Source organism: Pelodiscus sinensis, chromosome 31, assembly GCF_049634645.1.
Source record: "Pelodiscus sinensis isolate JC-2024 chromosome 31, ASM4963464v1, whole genome shotgun sequence".
NCBI classification, from domain to species: Eukaryota; Metazoa; Chordata; order Testudines; family Trionychidae; genus Pelodiscus; species Pelodiscus sinensis.
The window spans coordinates 4,520,428-4,547,891 of NC_134741.1; the positions used below are offsets into that span (position 1 = coordinate 4,520,428).

The following is a 27,464-nucleotide window of genomic DNA, read 5'->3' on the forward strand; positions in this document are numbered from 1 at the left end:
CAGCCTCGAGCTTAGCTTATTTCCTTAATTGTTACTCAGAGTTAGAGAACACTCGCATATCCTGGTCTCGCATCAAAGCAGATCAAAGCTTGATGGCTATGCTGATTTTCTTATTGTTCCTTCTCTGCTCTGTATACAGACATCTCAGAGGGCAAGCAAGATTGTTTGAGATGTGGGGGGGGCTGTCTCGCTATACTCTGGCACCCCAACCTCTCCTTTCCCCATCTAATTCTCTGCCCCCTGCTCCTGCCTCCCACTCCACATACCCAAACTCTTTGTTCTTTTCCTGTATCCAAGTAACCCTCGTCTCTTTATTTGTCCACTTAGCTGTTTCTCTAAATTACTTTAAATATCTCATGAGGAGTTGCTAATCCAGTGCCCCAAATCACACTGCCTCCTTCACCCAAACTCCTTCCCAGACCCCTCTTTCCCTCCTGCATCCCAACCCCTTACCCAAAGCTCCCTTCTCCCAATGTCCATCCCATATGCTGTATTTCCTGCTTGATATCTTGGAAGACTGCAGCTCTCAACCACTTTCCAAAATCTTGGAGTGCCCTCCCCCTCCCCCAATCAAAATGAATTGCCCACCCCTGGTCTAGTGGATACAGTTCAGTGAGAGTCAATGACTGAAAGCTGCAGCCGAAGAATTTCAGGCTACAGAAATTTCAGGCTTACTTTTTGATGGGTAAGAGGATTAGCTGCTGAAACAAATGAGCAAAGTTCTCCATCTCGTGATGTCTTGATGTCTTCCAATCAACACTAGGCAACTTTCTGGAAAACATGCTGTGGGGAAACAGCTTAGTGCCTGGGTAGCTGGGCTAAGTGTAATGGCTTGTGCCGCAAAGGGGACAGACTGCATGGCTAAAGATATCTTCTGATGCCATGAATCCATGAATTTTAAGGTCTTATCCTGCAAACACTCTCTGCACACATGTTTAATAGTATGCATTTGAATGCTCATATTAACTTCACTTCCTCTCTGTTATGGAGCGGATTTATAAAGTCTGTGTCAGATGACAGATCTGAAGTTTGGGCTGCAAATCAATGCATGAAGACTAAAGATTATAAATACTGCAGCCCAAATAAATTAAACCTATGTCCATGTTCAGGCAGATGAATATGTGGCTTGTTAGGAGAAACACTGGGTGCTGAGAACTGAATCCCATTGTTGCGAGCAAAGTAATGTAACTCAAGCCAGGTATTGAGAGAAATAAATACAGCTTTCGGATCTAACTCGTGTGTGGAGTTTATGGAATAGCTAGACTCAACGTTTACCCAAAAATGCAGATTCCAGCATGTTTTTCACCAGGGAAAGAGTCTGGACAGAATTGGGGTGTGGAAAGGATTAAAGCCCCTTCTGAAATGTTTCCGATTCCCCTTCTCCCCGCCAGGCTGCAGAACACCCATGTCTGACTCCAGCTCAGCCCCTGACCTGCAGAGCCAGGGACGGGAAATGGCCGTGCCGGAGCCGGTGAACTTCGAGGAGGTGGCTGTGTATTTCTCTGAGGAGGAATGGGCTCTGCTGGACCCGGGCCAAAAAGCCCTATACAGGGATGTGATGCAGGAGAACTATGAGGCTGTGAGCTGGCTGGGTGAGGATTCCTATCCCCTTGTGGAACAGAAGCTGGGTGGGCTCTGGAGCAGCTGGGTTGGGTTTGGTTCAGGGTCCCTCATTGCCTGAATCCCCAATATCAGCAGTATCTGCCCCAGTAATCCTGGCTCCTGTATGAGAGGAGGTTCAGTGACATAATAGTGGTGCTGCTCTTCCCACAGCCAAGGTCTCATTGTGGTTCCCACCATCTTATCCATGTCGTGCCTTGGTTGGAGGTGTTAGTGGAAGGGCCTACGCAGGAACGGCAGGTACCAGAGTTGTGGGGCTGGGTGCAGCTGCTCTTAGTCTCTGTAGCGTCCCCTTATGCTATTGTGCTGAGCTCCTGGAAGGAAGGTGCCAACTCAGAGTCCTTCCCTGCCTCTGGTAGATTCTGTGCAAGCCAGAAGGGCACCAAATGGCAGGCCCAACTGGCCACAAGAGGAGAGCTGCCGCTGCTGGCAGAGTTGAACCAAGGCTGCAGAAGGGGAGCTGAGCTGCAGGAGCATCTAGGAGCAGCAGAGAAGCAGCCCAGCCTGTCTCCACATTGGCTGGCCACAGGAACAGGCCGGTACTATCCTGGCTGTCTGCAGGACTGACACCTGTTGTGGGCACCCAGGCACAGTCAGTCAGGATCAGGAATATGGAGCATAGGCAGGGTCTGAAGTGGCCAGCCAAGGATTCATTCTCCTGATCAAACAACTTCTCCTGCCTCCTTCCGGCTCAAGTAGAGCACCTGAGCCCAAGAGCAGGGCAAGTGCAGCCCCAAGCCAAGAGCTCTGTGGGTAGAGCCCATAGGGCTCTAGAACTCTGCTGGATCCTTTCTCTCTCAGCCCTAGTGACCCCACCTGTGGCAGCTCAAATATGAGTCCTGGATAGGGGTGTCTGTCAGGCCTGAAAGTCCTAGAGCTTTCCCCATATGAGCAGTCCTGCCCAAGTATGGAACAGGCCCTAAGGGAGACTGAGTTGTATCCTCCAAGAGTGCAGCAGAGCACTCAGTTCCCCATGGGAGTCAGCTGGGCTATTCCCAACATGGTAGTGGTGCAGCGGGAGTATGGCATTAGTATGTCCTGGGATCTTGTACCAGCCAGAGACCAGTCTCTGGAAGGTTGGGAAGGAGCCTCTCTGGGTAGGAGACTCAGGTCTTGGCTTTGGCAGCAGCAATGGCACAGACCTTAAAGATCAGAACTCGGTTAATTGCTCCCCAAATAGGATTTTCAGGCTCCAAAACTCATGTGCTCTCTTGGGTGGAGCAAAGGGAAGAGGTGCAGATTGCAGATCTCCAAGGCTGTGAGGAAGAGGAGATCATCAGTGACACCCACACAGGAGCGAAATCAGCTAAACTGACTCAAACCAATTTCTGTGTTTGCATAGCAGATGTTGATTGTGTGTTTTCATCAAGTCTGACTGGCCCTTCAACCTGTCTTCAACTCCAGTCTGAGAGTGCTGGGTGGGGAAAGAGTTATGGGGGAGCAGGGTGAACTCAGCTTAGGATTATTGTATCTTTCCAGCCATTCTTTGGGTGTCTCCCCCATTTTCTGTTCACCATTCAGAATTTTTTATTTCAGCTCAGCACAGGGAATGACTCCTGTGTGGTTTCTCTTTCTATCCCAGCAGGTGATAAGATGCTGAATGAGAACAGTGAGAGGAGTCTTCAGGAGGAAGGACCTGAGCGAATGGCTCCATGTGGGATGTTAGTGGGAAGATCTGAATGGCATGTTTCTCAGAGTCCTGAGCAAGAGGAAACCTGTATGAGTCAGCATAGCCTACAAAGGCAGCAGGGAAACCATCCAGGAGTGGGACAGGATAAATCCAGTCACAGGAGGAGAAGGTTGAAAACAAACACAGAAACTGTTCAAAAGAAAATCCCTCATCAACATTCACCTTGTGCTTGCAGTGACTGTGCAACACTTATTAAACATGAAAGAGCCCAAACAGGAAAGAGACCCTTCAGCTGCTCTGACTGTGCGAAAAGCTTCAGTCGGAGGTCACACCTTGTTAGGCATAGGAGAGCCCACATAGGAGAGAAACCCTTCAGCTGTTCTGACTGTGGGAAAAGCTTCAGTGATAGGTCAAACCTTGGTAGCCATAGGAGAGCCCACACAGGAGAGAAACCCTTCAGTTGTGGTGACTGTGGGAAAAGCTTCAGTCACACCTCAACCCTTGTTATCCATAGGAGAGCCCACACAGGAGAGAAACCCTTCAGCTGCTCTGACTGTGGGAAAAGCTTCACTCAGAGGTCACACCTTGTTACCCATAGGAGAGCCCACACAGGAGAGAAACCCTTCAGCTGTTCTGACTGTGGGAAAAGCTTCAGTCGGAGGTCACACCTTGTTACCCATAGGAGAGCCCACACAGGAGAGAAACCCTTCAGTTGTTGTGACTGTGGGAAAAGCTTCAGTCGGAGGTCAGACCTTGTTATCCATAGGAGAGCCCACACAGGAGTGAAACCCTTCAGCTGCTCTGACTGTGGGAAAAGCTTCAATCAGAGTTCACAGCTTGTTATCCATAGGAGAGCCCACACAGGAGAGAAACCCTTCAGCTGCTCTGACTGTGGGAAAAGCTTCAGTCGGCAGTCATACCTTGTTACCCATAGGAGAGCCCACACAGGAGAGAAACCCTTCAGCTGCTCTGACTGTGGGAAAAGCTTCAGTCAGAGGTCACACCTTGTTACCCATAGGAGAGCCCACACAGGAGAGAAACCCTTTAGCTGTTCTGACTGTGGAAAAAGCTTCAGTGACAGGTCAAATCTTGTTACCCATAGGAGAGCCCACACAGGAGAGAAACCCTTCAGCTGTTCTGACTGTGGGAAAAGCTTCAGTGACAGGTCAAACCTTGGTAGCCATAGGAGAGCCCACACACGAGAGAAACCCTTCAGCTGCTCTGACTGTGGAAAAAGCTTCAGTGACAGGTCACACTTTGTTAGCCATAGGAGAGCCCACACAGGAGAGGGACCCTTCAGCTCCTCTGACTGTGGAAAAAGCTTCATTGAGAGCTTACACCTTGTTAGACATAAGAAAACCCACGCGCAAGAAACCGTTCAGCTGCTCTGACTGTGGAAAAGCTTCAATCAGAGGTCGTACCTTGTTATCCATAAAAGAACTCTTACAGGAGAGAAATCCTTCAACTGCTCTGACTTTAGGAAATGCTATAGCAAGAGTTAAAGCCTTGTTGCATATAGTTGAACCCATGCAGGTAAGAAACCCTATAGTGGGGGTGAGCAAAATTTTCTGTGTTGGCAGAATCCAGCCTCCTAAGGCTTTGATCCTGTCCACAAGGCAGTGACAGGCACCACCTCCAAATGAGCATGTGCTGAAGGGGAAGGAGCTTAGCCCCATCTCTTCTTCATGTTGTGTAGCTACTAGACAAGAGACAGCGCTAGGCTGAGTCTTTGCCACACAACCTGAGGCTGGCAGTAGAGGCACTGCTGCCACTGCACTTTTGGCCTCCAGGGCCACATGGCCATGTCAGGGGTGCCTCTGGGGCTGGTCCTGGGCTGCATGGCTGCAGCAGCAACTCCTCCAGCCCTGGACTGAATGCATGCAGCTGTGGTGCCTCCAGTGTTCAGGGCTGGTCCTAGTCTGTGTGGCTGCTTCTGCAGCAGAGCCTTCCTCTGGAGTGACCAGGACAGTGTGGCTGGAGATGCTGCTGCAAGGGGGCCCAAAGCCAGGTAATATTTGCTGTCATCCCCCGGATATCCCCTCCCAATCTCCTCAATTCCCTTTCCCCCAGCAGCTAGCACCCCCAGCTTGCTCTGACAGCCTCCTTTTTTATTGCACCGTCTCTCCTGGCCACATACTGTACCTTATTCCTGTCAAGGCTTAACACCTGCCTGTTTCTGCATCCCAGATCCTTCCTCAAAACCCCAACCCTTTCTTTAGGCCTTTGTCACATTATTGGATTTTAAGGTGCACATACAGATAACTGCTGTGATCACGGGGAACTGTTTGCCCCAAATTTGGTACAAAGTGGGCCATGTGAGATGTCAAACGAAAGCTTATGTTGTGCTCATTCTATGTATGGTATTCATGTGCTTGTTTGGAGTTAGTATGGGGAGTTATGAATATGGGCTCTGCTGATGCTATGTATGGACTGCCTGTCATGAGGACGGAATGTCCAATGAGTGACTATGCTAATTTGTACGGCTCCAAGGACAATGGCTCTCCGGGTGGCCAATACACACCTGGGGAATGAGTGTGGAAAGCTGCAAAGCAGCCATGCCACAGTGGCTGCTGGCATATGAAACAGACAGGACACTTGACCATGTGATTAGCTCCAGCTTGGGAGACACCAGAAATTAATATCAAATGCCATGAGGGGGGTTCCAGCTTGTCTTCAGTCTTGCTTCTTATCCCAGATGCAGCGTTGCTAAGGACAGGGACACGGGAAGGACTGCTGACCCATCCTGACGTACAGTGTATGCCAAAGACTTTTATGCTAGCAGTTTGTAACATCTCCACTAAGATCCTGCATCAAGAACTTGCTGATTGATGTATATAATGTATTCTCTTTAACAATCTTACTCTCAACCTTTTCTTTCTTGTATTAATAAACCTTTAGATTCTAAACGATTGGTCCACTGTGATCTTATGGGTAAGATCTATAGTATAAATTGACCAGGGATTCATGGCTGGTTCTTTGGAACCATGTGGATCTGTTCTGGGTGAGAGATTGGGCTGTATAACCCCTCACCTGCGTGTAAGCCCAGGGCTGACTGTGGCACAGGAAGAGCTGGGGTATCTGAAGAGTTTTGCTCATGAGGGTTCCTGTGGGCTGGACTGGCAGAAGAAGTGCTCAGTGTGACTGGTTTGTGGCCTATTTCAGAAAGGTCTCCAGTCAAGGGCTGTAAGCAGTTCTGGGTTTGAGCAATTTGCCCTGAGTGGATTCCCTCAGAGGTGCCCAGACCCGGCCTGGCCCATCACAGCCCTGCCCTCTGTAAACCTTCTGTACACTACTGTTGCTAATGGAAACTCACTGTTAATTACATAATTAGTCAAGCCATTTTGCTAGGGCTGCATCTGGGGAGTTGCATTTAAATTATTAAAGAGATTAAACCTTTTAACTCATGTTAGTTGATCAAACTTTATTGTAAATTAAGTAAAATATTTATGTCCAATACATATGAAAAAATCAATGTTTTTATTGCAGGGGTGGAAAACCTTTTTTGCATTGGGGGCCACTAACCCACAGAAAAATCAGTTGGATAACACACAAGTGAGAAGCAAAAAAACTCCTCCCCAAAGCCCCATCCCTCAATGATGAGACACCTCACTCTTCTGGCATTCACAAGGTGAAGGGAAGAGATAGGGAGGACTGAGGTTCAGGGCTTCCCATAGGCCAGATTTGCTTTCCCGGGGTTCCAGAATTAGTGGATTTTGTGATCTCCTTAGGCTCTAGGGTAGAAACAAATGTGCCAACCTGACTCTGCACTAGGCTAGTGCTGTGTGTGCCATGTAGCTTCCTGCAGTGCTGAGGGCAATGTCCAGGTCCTGTAGTCACTCCCTGACATACCTGAGGAAGGTCTCCAAGAAGCCCTGGGGGTTGGGTTCCTGCAGAGCCTGGAAGGCAGCCTGCAGAAAGTGCTGTATCAGTAGTAAACGCCTTGATAAATTTCATCACTGTATTGTTTTGACAGATGCCCCACCCCTCCCTTAGGCCTTGCTCTTAACCCTACTCCCTTCCATCACCAGTGTTACCAAAAGACAGACAACGTAGAAGGCCACGAGTCTTACATGTATAACATCTTGTCTCCAGAGTAGGGGGAGGACTATGCATTTTATGATTTTGAATATATGCAAGAAATGGGGGTTTACGTGGCAAATTGTGTTTATGCCTTCCACTTTGTGACAAAGCCCCTTGTTATCTCCCCATGGGTTCTGTGCTTTTTTACAGTTTCTTGTGTGCCTCAGAGACTCAAGCTACAGAAGATGTCAATTTGATCTTATTTTCAAATACGCTTTAGTGTCTACACAGCACTAAATATCAAAATAACCTGCTGTTCTGAAATGTCCCTTATGCCTCATGGAATGAGGTTCACAGGGACATTGGAATAGTGAGCCCATTGCATTTCAAAATCAGGGGACACTTAACACACAGGATAGTATTACAGGTATCTCCGTACCCCAGAATAGCACTGCAGTGTTGTGGTCACCTTACAGGCCCACAGCAGGGGGCAGGTTTGATGCTGAATTTTCAGCCTTTTGCACTCAGGACTCTCTGTTGCTGCCACATGTAGGCAGGTACAGCCATATGTAGGCCTGACCCTGCATCTCTAGAGCCCCAGCCCCTCACAGACTGCCAGACACAGGGGTAGGTGTTCTCAGACTTGGGCACAAATTCCTCTCTATGGAACCTACAGGACAAGAAGCCAAAGAAGATGGATTTTGAGGGGTTTGTAGCAACTAGCCCAACCACAGCAGGTTCTACTGAGATTTGAACTCAGCTTGTATGATTCAGAGTCTGGAGTGCTGCCTCTTACACCATGGGACCTACACAAGATGCTCCTGACTCATCTGGGCCAAACTAGAGCCCCATCCCATGCCCACTGGAACTAGTTTTGTTTGTTTTCCTTCCACCTGGAGCCCCCTTCTTTTCCTGGGATGCAAGGAGCCTGAGATGCCCTGAGACAGGCAAAGGACTCTGCCTCCACTCAGCCAACCCCACCCCACCAGCTTTGGCAGAAGAAAGAGGTGTGGGGGGGCTCTGCTCACCCTACTCAGTTTTACTCAGGCTCTTGCATAAGAAGGAGCGTCTACACTGTCTTGCGCAATGCTGTTCTTCCTGAAAAGTAATAGGTGTAACAGCATTGCACAAGAAGGTTTTTCTTGCGCAAGAAGGTGGCAGTGTAGATGCTCCTTCTTACGCAAGAGCCTCTGCTGAAAAAAATGGTGGCTCATTAGGTATGCAAATGAGGCTTGGCAATATTCCACGCTTAGCCTCATTTGCATAATACTTGCGCAAGAATCTGCAAGTGTAGACATAGCCTGTGTTTCTGCTTGGCTTTGAATCAGGGCCCTATCTGTGCTAGGCAAACATGATAACCACTTCACACCAGAAACACAACTTGGTAGTGAAACTTGGATAACTGTTCTGTTCCTTGCTCTTTCTAACACCCTGCTCTGCAGGGGAGAGGAATGCAGCTTGTGAACTCTCCACCTCTTGTTCTCATGGAAGCGACTCAACCGAGCTGCCAGCTCCTCATTTCCTCACCAGCCTCTTGAGATTTGTAGCTCAAAGCTGGAGCTGCTGTGGAAGGAGGTGAAGCTACAGAAGCTGACGGGACAATCAGCAGGTAGAGGGCTATTTTTTCTCCTCGCTGGGCTGATATAGCTAGTATTGAGGAGTTTGTTCTCTCTCTGGTTCTACTAAAGCTGGACCCCAGGACTAGACTTTTTCTTTCTAAAACCCTAGTGAAAGCTGAGAGTGAATTGTTTGCAAACTGAGACTGTAAGTTAAAGAAGGGCCTCACCCAGCATGGGGCTTGAACCCTGAGATTAAGAGTTTCATGCTCTACCAACTGAGCTAGCCAGGCTGTATACTGTTTTGTACCCCATAAAAGGGACATCTCTCCAGCGACAGGAGAAGCGTCCGGGTTCAGGATTTCTTTTAGCGCTGCAGGAAGGGGAGATGGAGGGAATTCAAACCCCTTTGCAAGCTTTGTTCTCATGGCACCAAGTGAGACAGGAGGGGTGTGAGCTGAGGAACCTGCCCCCCCAGAAGGGGCATTTGGGTGCACCCAGGGGCAGCAAGAATTCAGGCCCTCAGGCCAGTGCATTGGGGACAATGTGTGAGCCCTTCCATGAGCATTTTCTGTTCCCACTGGGGAGGGCAGCTGGGCAGAACTGTTGGGCACCCAGCATCCCTTTCAGCCCCAGGTGCAGGAGGTAACAGAGAGGGGAGGAAAGTCCATGGCCAGAGCCTCCTCCCAGCAGGGCTCTGGCCTGTTCTCTGCAAAGTGCTCAGCTGTTCCATTTTTTGCAAGAAAGACTGGGATCCATGCACCCTGTTCCCCAGTGACAGGAGTGTCCTCTTCCCTTCTTTTCACACAGGGTGTGTCCACACTGCTCTCCTCCTTCGAGGGAGGAATGACTAAGACTCACTAAATCAACCCTAGAGGGCATCCCCACCAGCTTCCAGTACATCTGCTCTTTGCTCCCTTTGGCTTCTCACTGTGGGGACATGGCCAAGCTCGACTGAAGGAAGCCAATTCCAGTTATGTAAGGCGGGATGGTGGGAAGAGCAGACATATTGGCCAGGCACCACTAGGGGCTGCCTCCCTCACCTCCCCCGAACCTGGCAGGTGCCTGGGCAGCTTAGCCATGGGTCCGCTCTCTGGGACTTTTCTCCCAGCTGCTCCATGTGTTGCCATTGCCCATCCCAAGGGAGGGAGAAGAAGAGTTACTCTCTGTGGCTGCAGGAGCTGCAGAGGTTGCACTCACAGGATCTCTAGACACTGACACCCCCAGGGAATCACAAGAGTGTGTGATGCTGGCTCTCCTGGCCCAGCAATTGGAGTCAGAGCCCTGCCTTGCCAGTGCCAGGTACAGCAGCCTCTGCACCTGCTCCAAGCTTGTGGTTTCCTTCTTCCCAACACTCCTCCCCAATCAGCCTTTTCCTGAACCAGCAGTGCCATGGGTGGCCTGGGGAGGCCTCTTCTGTGTCCCAGGAAAATGTGAGCAAAGGTTACAACAAGGCACCCGGGGGAATTGAATCCAGGATCTTTTACTGATAAGGAAAGTGATTTAACCAGCTAAGCCATCATACCAAGCTCAACAAACAAACACAAAAAAGCAGTCATAAAATGGTTCTACTCTATCGTCCCAGACAACACCTTTGACTCCCAGTTCCCTCCAGCCCTGGCGGTGTCTGGCTCCTTGGGCACAGAAAGCTACAGCTCAGTGGACAGCGGCTCTGACATGCACATCTCCCCCAGCCGCTTGGATTGTAGAGTTGCCTTTGAGGTTTGGCAAAGTGATGGAGAAGGAGAAGTGGAGCAAACATTGATGATCTGGCTTGGTAACCCCTGGGTCTCAGGGTTTGGGTTGGAGATCCAGATGGGAGCCCAATCTCCTCCTGTTTGGTCCCTTCCTGAGGGCACAGAATTAATAACAGAGAATTCCTTTGCCCTGCAGCAATCTGAGTTGGCCAAAGAGTTAGTAACAGAATTTTTGTCCAAGTTTAAGTATAGAAGAGCCCCCTTCAAAGCTGTTTCTGTGGTGTAGAGTTTATCAAGTTTGCCTCATTCCCCAAAGGGTTCTTGGTTCAAAGCCAGGCAGCGTTACAGCCTTTTCGCCTATTGTGGCTTTCTTTGGTGTCCAGATAAGTGCAGCTCCTGTACCTGCAATGAGCCCAACTCCTATGTGATGGGGGGCGGGGGCGGGGAGGGAGGTGATACAGCTGAGGATGCCCCTGGGTGCCAGCCTGGGGAAGTAAGATGAGTCAGGCCAGGCACCTATGGGAGGCATGTGGTGTGGCCTCCCCTGCCCTGGAGGTTGTGTGATGGGGTGGGTTTCTCCTGCTGCCTCCCTTGTGTGACTTATCCATTATAAAATGAGGTGTAATGGTTATTTTGGAAGAAGGGTTTTCTTTCGAAATAACTGCATCTACAAAGCCTTTTTATTTTGAAATAGCACCATCATGTGATTATGCAGATGAAATGCGGGATATTTAAATCCCAGCTTCATTTACAGTTTTGAATCTTTACATTTGCATCCCTTTTTGGAAAGAGGGTGCAAGTGTAAACATACCCTACGTAGTGAGAGTTGGCTTCCTTCACTTGAGCCTGGCTATGTCCCTGCTGCAGGAACCCAAAGGAAGCAAAGAGCAGAAGTACTGGACGCTGGTGGGGTACCCTCTGGATCTGATTTCGTGAGTCTTAGTTGGACTTGCTAAATCAAACTCCATAAGATTGATCGTGGCCATTCCTCCCCCGCTAGGCGTGGTTCTTGTTCTTCTGCACAGCACAGCCCATGGAGACCAAGGACCTGCCAATGGGCATTCAGATCTCAGCCTTGTTGAATTGATGGGAATAGAAACCAGACACACAGCAGGTTTGAACTGGTTTCAGTTGAGAGATGAGTTTGCCTGGTTTACATGCATTGATGCAGGAACACATTAGGGGTTTGTGGTCAGTTTAAGAATCCCTGCACAACAGAAATCCAAGATGTGACACATGGAGCTGCAAAGGTTTAAATGAATTTGCTCAACCTCTTAAGGGGACACTTAGGAATTGAAGCAAGGAACACTTGATTTGCAGTCAAGTACTCTACCACTGAGCTACATCCCCATTTTCCTTCTGGCTTTACCTCAAGTTTTGGGAAATTACTCTCTGGCAGTACTGTCTGCAGGAGCAGGTGGTGCCTTGCACAGATGGTGGGGGGAGGACGGCCCTCTATGGGGTCGGTCATGTGTGGTGTCCCCCAACCTACGATCAGCATGACGCTTCACGATAGTGCATCATCCCCTGTGCTCCTGCCTCCCTGCCTTGTGTGTGTTGCAACCTCATAGCACTCACCTGATGTTCCCTCCCGTGTGCCCAAAGATGTTTGGGAGGCCTCCTGCATCTGGGGGACTGGTTCCAGGGTGAGGATCACAGCATTCCTGGAATCCTCATCCTGGCGCTGCTGGTCATCAGGGTTGTTGTCCTGAAGCTGCGGCTGCTGCCGCCCAGGTGTCTCCATCCCAGACTCCACAACCATTCCAGGAAACAGGCACAGGTGTTGGTGGTATAGTGGTGAGCATAGCTGCCTTCCAAGCAGTTGACTTGGTTTCAATTCCCAGCCAATGCAAAATGAAGAAGGAGCGATGAAGCTCCTTACAGAGTTATCTCTTTAATACCCCAAAATGGGCACAAGTGGGTCCCACCTCTGGGACTTTCACCATTCTTTGCCAATAGGCAGGAAGTGCTTGATCACAGCCAAATGGCGGAGAAGCTACACTTGACCACCTGAAACATGAGAACAGCTCTTCCCCATGGGCCATGCGGATTGTCCAGCAGCTCCTTTGCTGCTCTTGAACTTAGCCCAAGAAGCTGCACTCGCCCCCTCCCAGAAACGTCTGCAACTCCTCTGCCATCCAATTCCTCCCCAGTTTCTTCCTGACACCCCCCTCCCCACCCGCAGCTGAGTCCTTTCTAGGTGGGAGCTTCTAGGAACCCACATCCCTGGCCACAGGGTGAGTCTGGGTCCCCTCATCCTTTGGATCCATGTGCGACGTGATCCCAGGAGAACTATCTCCTGGAGTTTCTCCCTGTCCCATGGAGCTCAGGGCAGGGGGACCCAGGACTGGGGTCTGTACGGTGCCAACGTGTGTAACACATGGCAACATTTCTCCTTCCTCTGCTGGAGAGGGAGCTAGATAGTTCCCATGAGACCACATACAGGTGGGCAGGGTCTGGAGAGGTGAAGCCACTGAATGGAAAAAGCAAGGAGAGCAGAGTATCAGCTACCAGCAGAGAAACTCAAACATGGGGCTGTGTGATGGTTCCATGATGTAAGGGGCAGGACTTTAATTTCTGCAATCTGAGTTCAAATCTCAGTGTGGCCTGCTGGTGAGGTGTTGGTTTGTGCAAATCTGAGAGTCAATCTTCTTGCCCCTCTCCTCCAATTCTACTTTGTGCTTCTTGACTTTTTCAATCTAAGGACTTTGTAGAAAGATTTTTCAAAAGTGGCTCTAGTGGTGCAATTGGTCAGCACTGGGTACTTGTAAGACAATGCACCCAAAAGACAGGTTAAAGTTGTGAGTTCAAACCTCATATGGAGCAGTGGGTTTCAGTCCCTGCGGGGCTGTCTTCTTGCATTGAACCCTGGGGGAGCTGGGATTCCACCCCAAAGGACAGAAGCAGTGATAATTCCCCCTTCATAGAATAATAGGACTGGAAGGGACCTCAAGAGGTCATCGAGTCCAGCCCCCCACCCTCAAGGCAGGACCAAGCTCCACCTACACCATCCCTGACAGATGTCTATCTAACCTGTTCTTAAATATCTCCAGAGAGGGAGATTCCACCACCTCCCTTGGCAATTTATTCCAATATTTGACCACCCTGACAGTTAGGAATTTTTTCCTAATGTCCAATCTAAACCTCCCCTGCTGCACTTTAAGCCCATTACTCCTTGTCCTGTCCTCAGAAACCAAGAGGAACAAATTTTCTCCTTCCTCCTTGTGACACCCTTTTAGATATTTGAAAACCGCTATCATGTTCCCCCTCAATCTTCTTTTTTCCAAACTAAACAAGCCCAGTTCATGAAGCCTGGCTTCATAGGTCATGTTCTCTAGACCTTTAATCATTCTTGTCGCTCTTCTCTGTACCCTTTCCAATTTCTCCACATCTTTCTTGAAATGTGGCGCCCAGAACTGGACACAGTACTCCAGCTGAGGCCTAACTAGTGCACAGTAGAGCAGCAGAATGACTTCACGAGTTTTGCTTACAACACACCTGTTGATACAACCTAGAATCATATGTTATGGTCTCCAGGAGTGGCCGGAGGCTGGCTGCAGCAGATGGCACCCTAGGCGGGGCGGCGCAATTGGCGCCCCTGTCTGCACTGTGGTCAATGGCCGTGATGTCATCATCGGGCGCCCGGGCTAGCGGTGCCCTAGGCAGCTGCCTAGCTCGCCTAGGCCCACAGGCCACCGGTGATGGCCTCATCAGAGCAATTGCTGGGTGGCCACGATCTGAGGCCAACGGGCACAGAGGGGTTTGGACTCTTGACCCTCTTTCTGCCGGGTCCTTCTTCTCCCCCCCGCCCCACCCATCAGCAGCCACCGTCCCTTTCAGCCTCTGGGTCAGCTCAGGAAAAGAGACAGGAAATGGGACAAAGTAAGGAGACAAGCAACCAACCCCCAAACTTCCCCTGTGCTCTGAAAGCCCAGTTTGCTGAGAGCCCCCCTGCCTGAGACTCTGTTCTGCTTGAGACCCCAGAGCCCTCCCTCCGGCTGCCTGGCATGTGGGGACTCAGGTCTAGCAGTGGATTTGCAGAGTCCCACAACAGCTGCTGCCAGCGTGCGGATGTGCACGTCTGTCTGGGGTTACTGGGCACCAGCCTGATTGGGTGACTCCAGGATTCAGTTCCTGCCAGGATGGACAAAGCAGCAGGGAGAGAGGAGCTTCAATAGATCAGCTGGCAGAGCAAGGGCAGGTGTTCTGAGGGGGCTGGCTCCATGCTGCTCTAAGGAGAGCTCCTTTTCCCTTCCCTGGCAGAGGAGGGGCAGGACTTGCTGGCTCCTAGGTGGAGCAGCAGGGCAGACAAGGCCCTTCCAGGAGGCACAGCTGGGCTATTCACAGAGGAGCCAAAGAAGGGACAAGCCTCAAGAAAGAGGGCTTTTGCCAAAGCCTGGGATTGAACCAGGGGTCTTTAGATCTTCAGTCTAATGCTCGCCCCACTGAGCTACTTTGGCACCTGACATACTTGGCTGTCTTGCCCCAGCCCCTGCCACATATGTCTGCACTGCATGTTGCACTTCCACAAAAACCTCCCCCTGTGTGTGTGGCTGGCAGTGGTTGCTAGATGGATCCATTCACATGTAGCTTTACTGAAACCACCCTTGGTTCTGCCTTGAACCTCCCCCGGCCCAAGGGGTGGTGCCCAATAGAACAGGCCCTGAAAGAAATGTTTCACTTTCACCCCTGGGAGCAGCTCAGCCATGCAAAGGGGCTGCCTGGGGCAGGACATTAGCCTGGGAGGGGAGGGGTGGGTGTGGCAGTGACATCACAAGGGCCTTTTGCAGGCCCTCATCTTATTGGCTAAAGGAGGTTGGGTGGTGATGACCTCACAGAGAGTCCATGACAGTGGCCAGGTGGGACAGGCTGCAGGGCAGGAGCCATCTCAGAGACCCCCCATGGCTTTGCTGCAGGGCGTCTCCTTGAGATCTGCTCCTGAGGTCAGAGGGAGAATGGGAGTCACAAGTATGAGTGCGAGGAGGAGCCTTGTTGGAGCCTTCTCCTCCTCTATCAACTAACTGACCTAGAAGACAGACGTCCCTGTGGCGAAGGGAAGAGTCATCAAAAGGCTCGATAAATTGGCAGTGGAGGAATTAGCTCAAGTGGTAGAGCAATTGCTTAGCAAGCAAGCAGTAGTGGGATTGATACCCACATTCTCCAGTGACCAGCAGGTTCCCATTTTTTTGTTTTTGCAAGCAGAGGGCCAAGTGGCTGCAATGACCCCTTCCTCTTCCTACTCACTCACCCCAAAAGCCACCACGGCTTAGTTCCAAATCTGTAAACCCCATTGCCCGAGGGATAGCGCCTCTTCCAACATAGCTATTTTGCAATAGTCGGAGTGTGGCTGCTCCACTGCAGCTATTTTGAAATAGCTCCTGCCCAGGGCCAGTCAAAGTACTTACTCCCCAGTGCCTCCTGGGGCTCTAAGTCGAGGCTTCCCTGCAGTGTGGACGTGCTACTTTGAAACAAGTGTGGAAGAAAACATTGTCCTCACTCTGAGTTTGTAAGCAACAAGTAGCCAGAGGCAGTTTTATTACGAGCTGCAGCAAGGGAAAAACTGGTTCGGACGGGGGGGGAAGCCCCCCCCCTCCGAGGCAGATCTTCGAATACAAGCAATTATGAAGCAGTTTATATACTGTCTATTAGATATACTAACAATAACAATTAGTCTCCTTCCCATTACAAACACCAATGGCTAACAGTTATTTAGTTCCACCCAGATGCTCCTTATCTCAAGGTCCCTACCAGAGTCAGCGTTCTATCCTTATCTCCGTATGGAGGCGAGAGGCGAAGGCAGCGTCTAATTACAGATCTCGCGTTGTCAGGCCACAGACTTAGCCTGACTCTTGCTCTCTTGTTAACAAGACCAAGATGGCTGCACACAAATTCCCTTCTTCCCTTTTCCTGCCTCCACACAAGCTATTGAAAAACAAGCGCACTGTGTAGACAAACCCTGAGAGCTGAGTGAAGCTGTTAGTATCCCTGCTCCTGGCACAATCCCATTGGCTGGTTTCTGGCCATGTGAAGCACCATCCCCCCTCCACTCAGGCTCTTATTCACTGACCCACATGGCCCCCTGCAGCCTGTGTGGGGGCAGGGCAGGCTGCCTGAGAAATGTGCTGGGCTACTGGACGGGAGTGAGCCAGGTAAGTCTCCCAGCCAGAGCCTGCCTCTAGCACCCCAACCTCCCCTTCCCTCAATGCACTGGTGCCCCATGTAAACCAAACCCTCTGCCCCCCTCCTGAACCCACACCACTCCCAGATCCTTCCACAGAGCTGCCATGTCTTCTCCAGAGCCCTTCGGCTGGCACCGGGGAGGCCAGAGTCCAGGGAGTGCCCGGTGGAGCCCAGTGAGCGTGGAGGGAAGGGCTGGTACTTGGGGGTGGGGCCGGGGGTTGTTCTGAAAGGCTGCAGGCGCCGTTAGACCCTTTTGTCCTTCCCTGTCTCACCCCAGCGCTGAGCAACACTCAGTGTCAGTCTGAGCATCCGTCCTGCTCTGGGACGTGTCTCTGTGGCAGGAACCTGCCCAGGCGGCTCTCGCAGTGAGGCCCCTCCCTGGCAGCACCGAGCAGTGAGAGCTGAGTGAAGGGGGAGGCAGGACCTGGGGGAGAAGGCTCCATGACTGTGTCAGAGGGAGGCTCTGCCCTGGCCAGTGGGGAATCGTTGCCTCTCCGAGGGGCCCAGGCCTGGTGGGTCATTTCCCCAGGTTACTGAGTGGGGGCTGGAGCCAGTTCTATGTTGTCTCCTTCAACGACCAAACTGAACCAATGGATCTTGTGCGCTGGGCTAGTGCTGTGTGTGCCACAGAGCTTTCTGCAGGGCTGCCCACATGGGAGAGGAGAGGAGCAGTTTGAGTGACCAGCTCTGCCCCTCTGAAGGGCTTGTGAAAATGGCAGGCCCTGTCTTGGCCCTGAGGGAGAGGTGGGAAAGGGGCCCTGAGTGAACATCTTGGGTCACAGCAAGGTAAGATGAATGACTAGGCAGTTGTCATGTGAGAATTGAGGCTGGTTTCCCCAGCTGGGAATTGAACCCAGGTCTCAGTCATGAAAGTGCTGAATTCAGGACATGGCTCCATTTTCCATTGCCCAAAGGGGCCGAGAACAGAAACCAAACAGAACATCAGAACAACCAGACGGGGCCATGCCAGTTGCCCAACTAGCCCAGGATCCTGTCTCACAACAGCAGCCAATTCCATTGCCCAGTGGGAATCCTCAGGACAGACAATCATTAAGTGATCCTTCCTGTCGCCCATTCCTAGCTTCTAGAATACACCAGCTAGGGACACCTTCCCTATCCATCCAGGTTAAACACCATTGATTGACCTTTCCTGCATTAAATTATCCAGTTCTGTTCACCTTCACAGCATCCACTGGCAAGGAATTCCACTGGGTGCAAAAATGCTACCTTTTGGTTTATTTTTCATTTGGTTACTTACCAGTTTCATTCTCTCACCGGGGGTCTTCAGTAGGAGAAAAAAAATTCTTATTGCTTTCTGTACCCCTGTCATCATTACATAAAACTCTGTCCCATCTCCCCTTAGTCGTCCCTTTCCCAAGCTGAGAAGAAGAAGTTCCATGAACTCCTGGGAGCTGCTGTTCCAAAGACGAGGCATTTCCCGTGGAAAAGATGGCCAAGCCCAATGCCCTACACAGAGCCCCAGAAAATACCAATGGACACTGGGCACTTGTAAAGCTCCCTCTCGAGCAGTGCTATGGAATGGATCCAGCTGGGCATCGGGCTGACTAACGCCATCAACAGACGAGTCCCCGTGAGACTTCTCAGCCCAAGTGCAGAGACTGTGGAGTCTCCCACTCCCAGCCCAGTGGCAGAGGGGCAGCGCCCTGAGGAGGCGGGTCCCGAGGCAGCGGAGACCTTTGAAGGGAACGGAGACGTAAGGTAAGAAGGAAGGAGAACAAGTCACCTCTTCCCAGGTGAGATGTGCTGGGAAACTACCAAATCTGGTGCAAGCCGAGCTCCAAGAGCTGTTTCCTGCCTAGTGGCTCCTTGCAGGGCCTGGCTTGAGAAGCGCCAAAGAGTGCCATGTGTTGCCAGGAGAAAGGGTGGGGTGTTTGGCCAAGATAGAAGGAGCAGGAACAAGGGAGGGTGTCAAAAGAAGTTGAGGGTGCTTGGTAGGAAGAAAGGGAGGGGGATGGGGTGGCTGGGGTCTGGGCATGAGGCAGGACATCATGTGCACAGCTGCAGTAGTGGCACTTCCAGGGGGGCCCCTGGACTGAGTGGCTGCAAAGACCTGGTCCCACCTGAGAGACTGCCGAGAAGTCTCAGCCCCAACCCTGCCTCCTCCCATCTTAGCCTAACCTGTTTAGCTGTCTCCCACATGCTCCTGAAAGCCAGCACACAGTCTGCCTATCCTTGCAGCCCTGGACAGGCCCTGGCACTGCCTTGTGGGCACCAAGAAGAACCACTATAAGAAAAGCCTGTGTATTTCTGCCTGGCTTTGAACCAGGTACCTTTTGCATGTTAGGCAAATGTGATAACCACTACACCTCAGAGACACACTCCGTAGGGTTTTCTGATTCTGCACTCTCTAGGCCCTGACCCCCTCAGGGAATCACAAGAGTGTGTGGCGCTGGCTCTCCTGTCCCACCAATTGCAGTCAGAGCCCTGCCTTGCCAGTGTCAATAGCCTCTGCACCTGCTCCAGGCTTGTGGTTTCCTTCTTCCCAATACCCCTCCTCAATCAGCCTGAGGGTACAACCTCTGCAGCCATGGAGAGTTAGGGTCTGTGGGCATCAGGTGCTTCTCACTTGTGGTTTCCTTCTTCCCAACACTCCTCCCCAATCAGCCTTTTCCTGAACCAGCAGTTCCATGGGTGTCCAGGGGAGGCCTCTTCTGTGTCCTAGAAGGACCTAGGAAAATGTGAGCAAAGGCTGCAACAAGACACCACTGGGAGTTAAACCCAGGATTTTCTGTTTATGAGGCAGGCGTTTCAGCCAACTAAGCCATGGTGCCCTCTTCCAAAATGTCTTTTTATGTTTCCAGACAACACTTTTGTTTCCCAAAGTGCAGCCATTCCCCCTTTCCCTCCAGCCATTGAGCCCAGGTGGTGTCTGGCCCCCTGGGCACAGAAAACTACAGCTCTGTGGGCAGGGGGCTTTGGCTTCCTTGCCCATGGGATGCTGTTGCAGGAAGGGCTGCTCAGAAGGGCTGGGGTTCATCTGTGGAGGAAGGGAAGAGTATTTGGGTGCAGACTGGCTAACCTAGTGAGGAGGCTTTAAACTAGGTTTGATGGGGGCAGGTGCCCAAAGCCCACAGGTAAGTGAACAACATGGACACCTGGGAGATGGGCCAGAAATGGGAGAGAGCAGGGGCTGTAACTGCAGAGATAAAGGAGGGACGCGGGACCACTGGGAAGCAAAATCCAATTTGTGTCTTAGATGCTGATATAGACACACAGGACTATGGGTAATGAGCAGGAAGAAGTTGGTATCACAGGGACGTGGTGGGATAATACACTTTATTGGTATATTGGCACAAAAGGGTTCAGCTTGCTCAGGAAGGATTGGCAGGAAAAAGGGAGGAGGAGTTTCCTTAGATATGAAACATGTGAACACTTGGCCTGAGGGGAAGATGGACACAGGAGACTTGTCAGGAGTCTCTGGGTGAGGTTAAAGGGGTAAAACCCCAGGGTGATGTCACTTTAGGCATCTATTCCAGACACCTCCCCAGGCAGAAGAGGTGCATGAGGCTTTTTAAACAATTAACAAAATCATCCAAAGTGCAGCTGGTTTCACACACACTCAGCCTCACCTACAGCTGGGAGGCAGTTTGCAGTGAGCTGAAAAGAAAGTGCCTGGTAGAACCAAGGCTCAGGATGCTTCCGTGTCCAGATGTGCAAACAGCTGGCAGCCAAGTGCTGGTCTGTTCCTGCCCTCCCCAGGCAAGTGAATCCCCTCCTCTGGGTGTTACAGGCTGGATTTTTCCTGTCTGGCTTGTAGCCAGGGACCCTTTTTATGCCCAGCAAACATGACACCCACTGCACTGCAGAAACCAGCCCCCTGCCTTTTGCGGAGAGGCCCCTAGAAGTGCTTAGCTCCCTTGTTGTCTCTGCCTGTAAAATAAAGGAACAAGCAAATCTCTATCAGTGGAGAATGTGGGTATCAATCCCACTGCCTCTCACATGCAAAGCAAGCGCTCCACCACTTGAGCTAATTCTCCCACCTGTGAACAATTTTCCTCCCCACCTACCTTGTTCCAGAACCACTGGGGTACACATAAAAGACTCCCAGAGACAGAAATTCACCCTTCTGAATGTCCCTTCTTCAACTTTTAGCTCCTGATTAAGCCCCTTTGAAGAAGCCAGATACACAGGAAGGGCTGATCACACCCTTCTGAAAATCAGCTTTCCATGGGTATCTATAGCTGGCTCCAAGTCATGGGCCTTGACATCCTGTCTCCCTCTTGAAACCAGGGAAGTGTCTCCCACCGCTGCAGCCTCCTGAGGCTCTATGGCCGTGTCTGTACAGCAGGGACAGCAAAACTCACAGCCCCACAGGAGGGCCCCTGGCCTAGCAATGTGGCCCCCTGAGAAGCCTCTGATGTTCCCTGCGTGAGCCCCAGAACCAGCCCTGAGAGACGGGGGCAGAGGGGGAGCAGCTCACACATGCCAAGGGGCTGTCTGGGGGCAGGACATGAGCCTGCAAGGCAGCAGTGACATCACAAGGACCTTTTACAGCACCTCAGCTCATTGGCTGGGAGGCAGTGACCTCACAGAGGGACCATGGCAACAGCCAGGTGGGACAGGCTGCAGGGCTGGGGCATCTCAGAGACCCCCATGGCCCAGCTGCCTGGAATCTCCTTTGTGAGGTTTCTCCTTGAGGGAAGAAGGGATTGGGGGTCCCATCTGGGAGTGTCTCTGTGGAGATTTCCCCTTTCTCCAGGCTTCAGTGGGAGGGACTGGGGCAGGCAGGGTTGCAGGAGGGGCTGGCACTGAACTGAAGAGACATCTGGGAGAAGCAAGAGGAAGGGTTGTAGGATCACGATGAGGATGGGATTCAAACCCATGCACGCAGATCACAATGGATTAGCAGTCCATCGCCTTAACCACTCGGCCACCTCATCTGAGCTGCAGGAGCTTGTTTCAACCTACCTAAAGCCAGCACTACCAGAAACCTTTGTGCTGGCTGGTTAGGGACTCCCAGGGCTGGAAGGTTTTGGCTTTTCACAATGTTCCCTGGGCTGTTGTAAAAAGCTCAGTGCTCATAACAAACCCAAACACCCCTGGGTTCTTCTCATGTGTCTTCTTTGTTCCAGCAATGAGGAGTCCTGTGGCACCTTATAGACTAACTGAAGTGTAGGAGCATAAGCTTTCGTGGGCAAAGACCCACTTCGTCAGATGCATGTCCAGAGTCTCTAGGGGTGTGGCACTGAAACCTTTTGTGCTGGCCGTAATGTTTTCCTTTATTTAAAATGAAGTTTGATCAACTAACATGAGACAGTTCAAATGCTTAATCGTTTAATGATTTAAATTAAGCTTTTCTCCCCAGCTGCAGCCCTAGCAAAATGGCTGGGGTGTGATTATGTCATTAGTGGCGAGTGTCCATTAGTAACCAAGAGTCCATGGAAAGGTTTGGAGAGGGCAGGCCACCTCATCTGAGCTGTTGGGATTTGTTACCAATTACCCAAAGCCAGCACTGCCAGGAACTTTTGTGCCACTCGCTGGCTGGCCGGGGACACCCAGGGCTGGAAGGTTTTGGCTTTTCACAAAGTTCCCTGGGCTGTTGTACAAAGCTCAGTGCTCGTAACAAACCCAAACACCCCCGGCTACATCTACCCTGCAGGCTTCTTACACAAGAACTGTTTTGTGCAAGAGGTCTTGCGCAAAATGTCTGGTGCAAGAGCACGTCCACACTGCCATGTGCTTTTGGGCAAGAATGTCCCTGGCAGTGTGCACGCTCTCTTGTGCAAGGAATCTCTGATGGCCATTTTAGCCATAGGGGTTTCTTGCACAAATAAACCCTGTTGCCCATTCATACTACCTTCTTGTGCAAGAGCTCTTGCACAAGAGGGTTTATTCCTCATGGGGAGAGGAATAACTCTTGCCCAAGAAGCCCTCTTTTCCTCCGTTTTGCCGTAAATTTAGTTGCTCAAGAACGCGCGTGCAGTGTAGATGCTCCTCAAGTTTTTGCGCAAGAACGGCCATTCTTGAGCAAGAAGCCTGCAGTGTCGACGTAGCCCCTGGGTGCCCAGAGACAGGCTGTTTAGTCACAGTCTGGCTCGGCGCGCTCTCTGCAATGGGAAGATGTCTACGGAGCAGGCAGATGGCAGCGGCACACGACTCTGGTGGGCCCAGCATCCACAGGAGTGTTTCCGATATGAGTGTTTACTGACAGTGTCCGTCTCTGGTCTGACTTCACAGTGAGCTTCCCTCACATCCCCCTGCCGCAATTCCTTGACCTTGGCTCTGACTTGGTGTAGGATGCGGGGGTAGGAGGGAGGTGGCCTTTCTTTGTAAGACCATTGGCCATGTGGCCATAAATGTCCACATTCCTCCACATGGACTGCAGGGCCTGCAGAGACTCCTCCTCGGACCACAGCTCCAAGACGGTCTGTATCTGTGCCCCAGACCATGACAGTGCCTGGCGTTTCCTGCCCCTTGCTTGATTTGATTCCCAGCCAATGCAAGGTGGGAAGGGAACAGGCAGCCTCCTGGGCGAGATCTTATTTAACCCTGAACAACAGGCACAAGTGGGTCCCACAGCCAAGGGCTCCCTCTCACCGCTTTTCATGGGGAGCAGCTCAAACACCCTGTAGTGTGTAGTCTCAGATTGCCCCTGTCCCACTTGGCTGTTGTCATGGACCCTCTGTGAGGTCACTGCCTCCCAACCAATGAGCTGAGGTGCTGCACAAGGTGCTTATGATGTCACTGCTGCCTTGCAGGGCTCATGTCCTGCTCCTGGCCAACCCTTTGGTCTGTTTGAGCTGCTCCGCCTGTATCACTGCCACTCACTCAGGGTATGTTTGCACTGCAGAAGTAAACAGGGTCTCAACCACTGTTTCCAATTCAGCCAGCTGAAAGGGGAGAGCAGTCCTAGGTGTGGGGACACTCCTTCAGTTGTGTAGCCCTGCAAGATAATCAACTGTTGATATGTAAATACAGCTCATGCTGGGCTGGGAAAGGAATCCGGGCTGTGGCTATGTTAATCCAGTTCAGCCAGTGCTGTAGGCCTGATGGAGGATCAGTTGTGAGAATGGAATGTGGAGTATTGTAACTAATTTGGCTGTTGTGGGGTCACAACCATTTTATCTCTAACTGTAGGAATTGTAAAATATGACACCAGTGCTTGCAGGAGAGACACTGTCACTGAAAAAAATCTGGGATGGACGAGCCTTCCCCTTCCAGACTCAAGTGGAGTGGACTCTGGGTGTGGGGGGAAGGAGCGTGAACCAGCAGGCCACATGTCCTCCAGCCATGAGTTATGAGACTGGTTCATTCTGTCTCTCCCTCCCTCAATACCCATTCTAAGGAATCTCTTTGTTATTTTGAAATATTATTCCAGTGGGGGCTGGAATCTTGTCCAGAGTAGGTGGGGGGCCAAGAGCTGAAATCACCAAGGAAACTGACAAAGAGTAGAAATCACTGGGTTTAGCCCAGAGCCAGACCGATCCCGATCGTAGAAGCAGCAGCTGGCAGGAGCAAGCAGCCAGCAGGGTGAACGGTAGGGGCAAGAGCAGGTAGTTGATGGGTGGCCAGTAGGAACAGTGGCAGGTGGCCAGCAGGGTAGCTGGTGGGAGTAGCTGGCGGCAAGCCAGTAGGAGCAGTGGCAGGTGGCCAACGGAGTGAGATGCCTCCTATGCCCACTCCCTCCAAGAGTGGGAGGTGAACTCTGAAAATCACGCCTGAGCTCTTATCTACCCTGAGCAAGGGCAGCAACTGTGAGTGGGGTACAGAGAAAGTTTGAGCATGTGAATGGGACACTTACATTGCTGGACTTACATTGCTGGCAAAGGACATTGCTCAAGCCACTTGAGCCGAGACTTATTTGTGGGTTGGTTCTGAACCCTGCTTGTGGTATTTTCCCAGGCGAATGCCACGTTACTTCTCACCCTCTTTCATTAAAAGTTTCTTTTCTACATTCAGACTCTCTGCTGGCAAGTGGGGAAGCATCGCTTCCGCGAGGTACTCGGGGTGTGTGTGGATTTCCCAGGCTGCTGGGTGGGGGCTCAAGCCACTTTTGTGTGAGATGAATGAAGAGAAACCCCTAGACATCGAACCCAGCCCTGGCTGCTGCCAGCACTACCTGTCAGAAGAGTTACACTAGCAGGGGGAGTGACCAAAGCATGGGCCTCGCTATGAGCAGGCTTAGAACTTTTTCAGGGAAACCCTATTGGATTTCTCGTCCAACACCTTGACCACTCGGCCATCACAGATGTGAAGACAGCAAAGCCCCAGGGCCAGGGGAACTGGCAGATAATCCCAATGCCCAGGCCTGATGTCACCTGCCACACATAATTCACACAGCAAACCAGGCTCTTAGAACAGGGGAAGTTTGGGGGCTCGTTGCTGGGCCGTGGGGTGAAGCATCAAACCAGCCTCCTCCTGTGGGGCCTGTGAGTGTTGCTGAATGTGTGCCCCTGGAAACGGGAAACAAAAGGTCTGGGAGCCACACAGAGACCCTGCTGGGCTGAAGTCCCAATGACTCCACTTTGTCTTTGCCTGTGGGCTTGGTTGTCTGCAGCCTGGAAACCTCCTGGCTTCTCAGACCACTGGTCTGGATGGAGTGTTACAGAAGTCGGAATAATGGAATTGCTGTGTAGACACTCCCATTGTTATTGCAGTGTAATGGCCGTTATTCCCAAGGAACGCTGCTGTGTAGATGCAGCCTGAGAGAAATGCTGAGCAAGGGCTCCTACAATGTCAGGGGAGTCATCGAAATGAGGTCACTTCTCTAGATATAAAAAGGAAGACATGTCAGGAGTGGGATTTGAACCCACATCTCCATTTGGAGACCAGAACACCCAACTGAGGGAAAGACAAAACCGTGAGTCTGGTGCCTTAGACCACTCAGCCATCCTGACAACTGTGTAAAAATATTCAACCGCAGTTTTCTTACATGTGTGAGTTGCTCGGGGAGGCGGCGGGAGCACCTCTCTTTCCCCACCTAATAGCCGCTCTACAGCACAGCTGTGTTTATCCCCACTCACACTCATCTACCGTTGTGAGGTGTTTTACAGGGAGCTGACAGGAAACCGAAGAGGGGAAACCGCTGGCTGGCAGAACCAAGGCCTGGAATTGTCCTGTGCCAGGGAGTCTGTGTCAGTGCCCTTGGGGATCCTGAGCATCCTGAGCAGGGTTGGTACTTGGGGGTGGGGCCAGGAGCTGCTCTGAAAGGCTGCAGGCACCGTTAGACCCATTTCTCCTTGCCTGTCTCACCCCAGCGCTGAGCAACACTCAGTGTCAGTCTGAGCATCCGTCCTGCTCTGGGACGTGTCTCTGTGGCAGGAACCTTGTAGTGAGGCCCCTCCCTGGCAGCACCGAGCAGTGAGATCTGAGTGAAGGGGGAGGCAGGACCAGGGGGAGAAGGCTCCATGACTGTGTAAGAGGGAGGCTCTGCCCTGGCTAGTGGGGAATCGTTGCCTCTCTGAGGGGCCCAGGCCTAGTGGGTCATTTCCCCAGGTTACTGAGTGGGGGCTGGAGCCAGTTCTGGGTTGTCTCCTTCAACAACCAAACTGAACCAATGGATCTTGTGCCAACCTGACACAGCGCTGGGCTAGTGCTGTGTGTGCCACAGAGCTTCCTGCAGGGCTGCTCACATGGGAGAGCGGAGGGGCAGTTTGAGTCACCCAGCTCTGCCCCTTCTGAAGGGCTTGTGAAAATGGCAGGTGATATCTTGGCAGTGAGGGAGAGGTGGAAAAGGGGCCCTGCGTAAACCTCTTGGGTCACAGCTGCTGTAACAATGAGATAAGATGAATGACTTGGCAGATGTCAGGTGAACACTGAGGCTGGCTTCCCTGACTGGGAATTGAACCCAGGCCTCAGGAGTAAAAGTGCTGAATCCTAACCACTAGACCATCAGGGACACGTGAACAAGGCTCTTTCCTTACCTAAACTAGCCTTTCACAGGCCACTTTCTGTCTCCTTCAGGACGAGGCTCCATTTTCCATTGCTCAGAGGGGACAAGAACAGAAACCAAACAGAACATCAGAACAGCCAGACTGGGCTATGCCAATTGCCCAACTAGCCCAGGATCCTGTCTCACAACAGCAGCCAATTTCATTGCCCAGTGGGAATCCTCAGGACAGACAATTGTCAAGTGATCCCTCCTGTTGCCCATTCTCAGCTTCTAGAATACACCAGCTCAGGACACCTGCCCTGTCCATCCTGGTTAAATGCCATTGATTGACCTTCCCTGCATTACATTATCCAGTTCTGTTTTGGACCTTCTTGTAGATTTCACCTTCACAACATCCTGTGGCAAGGAGTTCCAGTGGGCAAAAAAATGCTTCTTTTTAATTTATTTTTAATTCGGCTACTTACCAGTTTCATTCTGTTACCCAGGATCTTGAGTTGGAGAAAAAAATTCTTATTGCTTTCTGTACCCCTGTCATCATTACATAAAACCCTGTCCCATCACTCCTGAGTCTAGACTACATCTAGACTGTGCTCTCCCCATCCCCTCCCACAGAAGAAATGCAAATCTGCTGATCCTTTTTGAGGAAGAGATTTTTCCGATTTTTGGCCCCGTATATCCCACCCGTGGTGGGTGGGGCAGGAAAACTGCTCACAGCTGGGGGAATTAGCTCCGGTGGCAGAGCCCTCACTTAGCACGTGAGAGGCAGTGGGATCAATAGCCACATTCCTCAGTGTCTGTGGTGTTCTCCTTCCTTCTTCTCACAGGCAGAGTCGGGGGCTCTGAGCATCCAGAGACCCCTCCCTCTTCCTCCCTGGTCTCCGAAAAAACCCACCGAGTGGGGCACGGAG

General features: G+C 51.4%; 2 protein-coding genes and 3 non-coding genes across 10 annotated transcripts in view; 1 reads left to right on the forward strand and 4 right to left on the reverse strand.

Annotated features, from left to right (window-relative positions):
- The window catches only part of LOC142821610 (uncharacterized), a 12,597-nt gene extending 5,918 nt beyond the window's left edge, over positions 1-6,679 (forward strand). For 2 of the 5 annotated variants that reach the window (XM_075913117.1, XM_075913121.1), the window contains exons 5-6: positions 1,392-1,592; positions 3,203-6,679. In XM_075913117.1, coding sequence (XP_075769232.1) covers positions 1,392-1,592; positions 3,203-4,641 — 1,640 coding nt within the window. In that variant the 3' untranslated portion in view covers positions 4,642-6,679. The remainder of the gene's footprint in view (positions 1-1,391; positions 1,593-3,202) is intronic. The other 3 variants (XM_075913116.1, XM_075913118.1, XM_075913120.1) reach the window with 3 other exon arrangements.
- LOC142821594 (uncharacterized) overlaps positions 1-27,464 on the reverse strand; it is a 184,784-nt gene that overhangs the window by 125,688 nt on the left and 31,632 nt on the right. The gene's annotated exons all lie outside the window — the stretch shown is intronic.
- TRNAF-GAA (transfer RNA phenylalanine (anticodon GAA)) lies at positions 14,911-14,983 on the reverse strand. Its single transcript has one exon. It is a non-coding gene; the product is annotated as a tRNA-Phe (tRNA).
- TRNAS-GCU (transfer RNA serine (anticodon GCU)) lies at positions 21,523-21,604 on the reverse strand. The gene has a single exon. It is a non-coding gene; the product is annotated as a tRNA-Ser (tRNA).
- On the reverse strand, positions 26,491-26,562 carry TRNAK-UUU (transfer RNA lysine (anticodon UUU)). Its single transcript has one exon. It is a non-coding gene; the product is annotated as a tRNA-Lys (tRNA).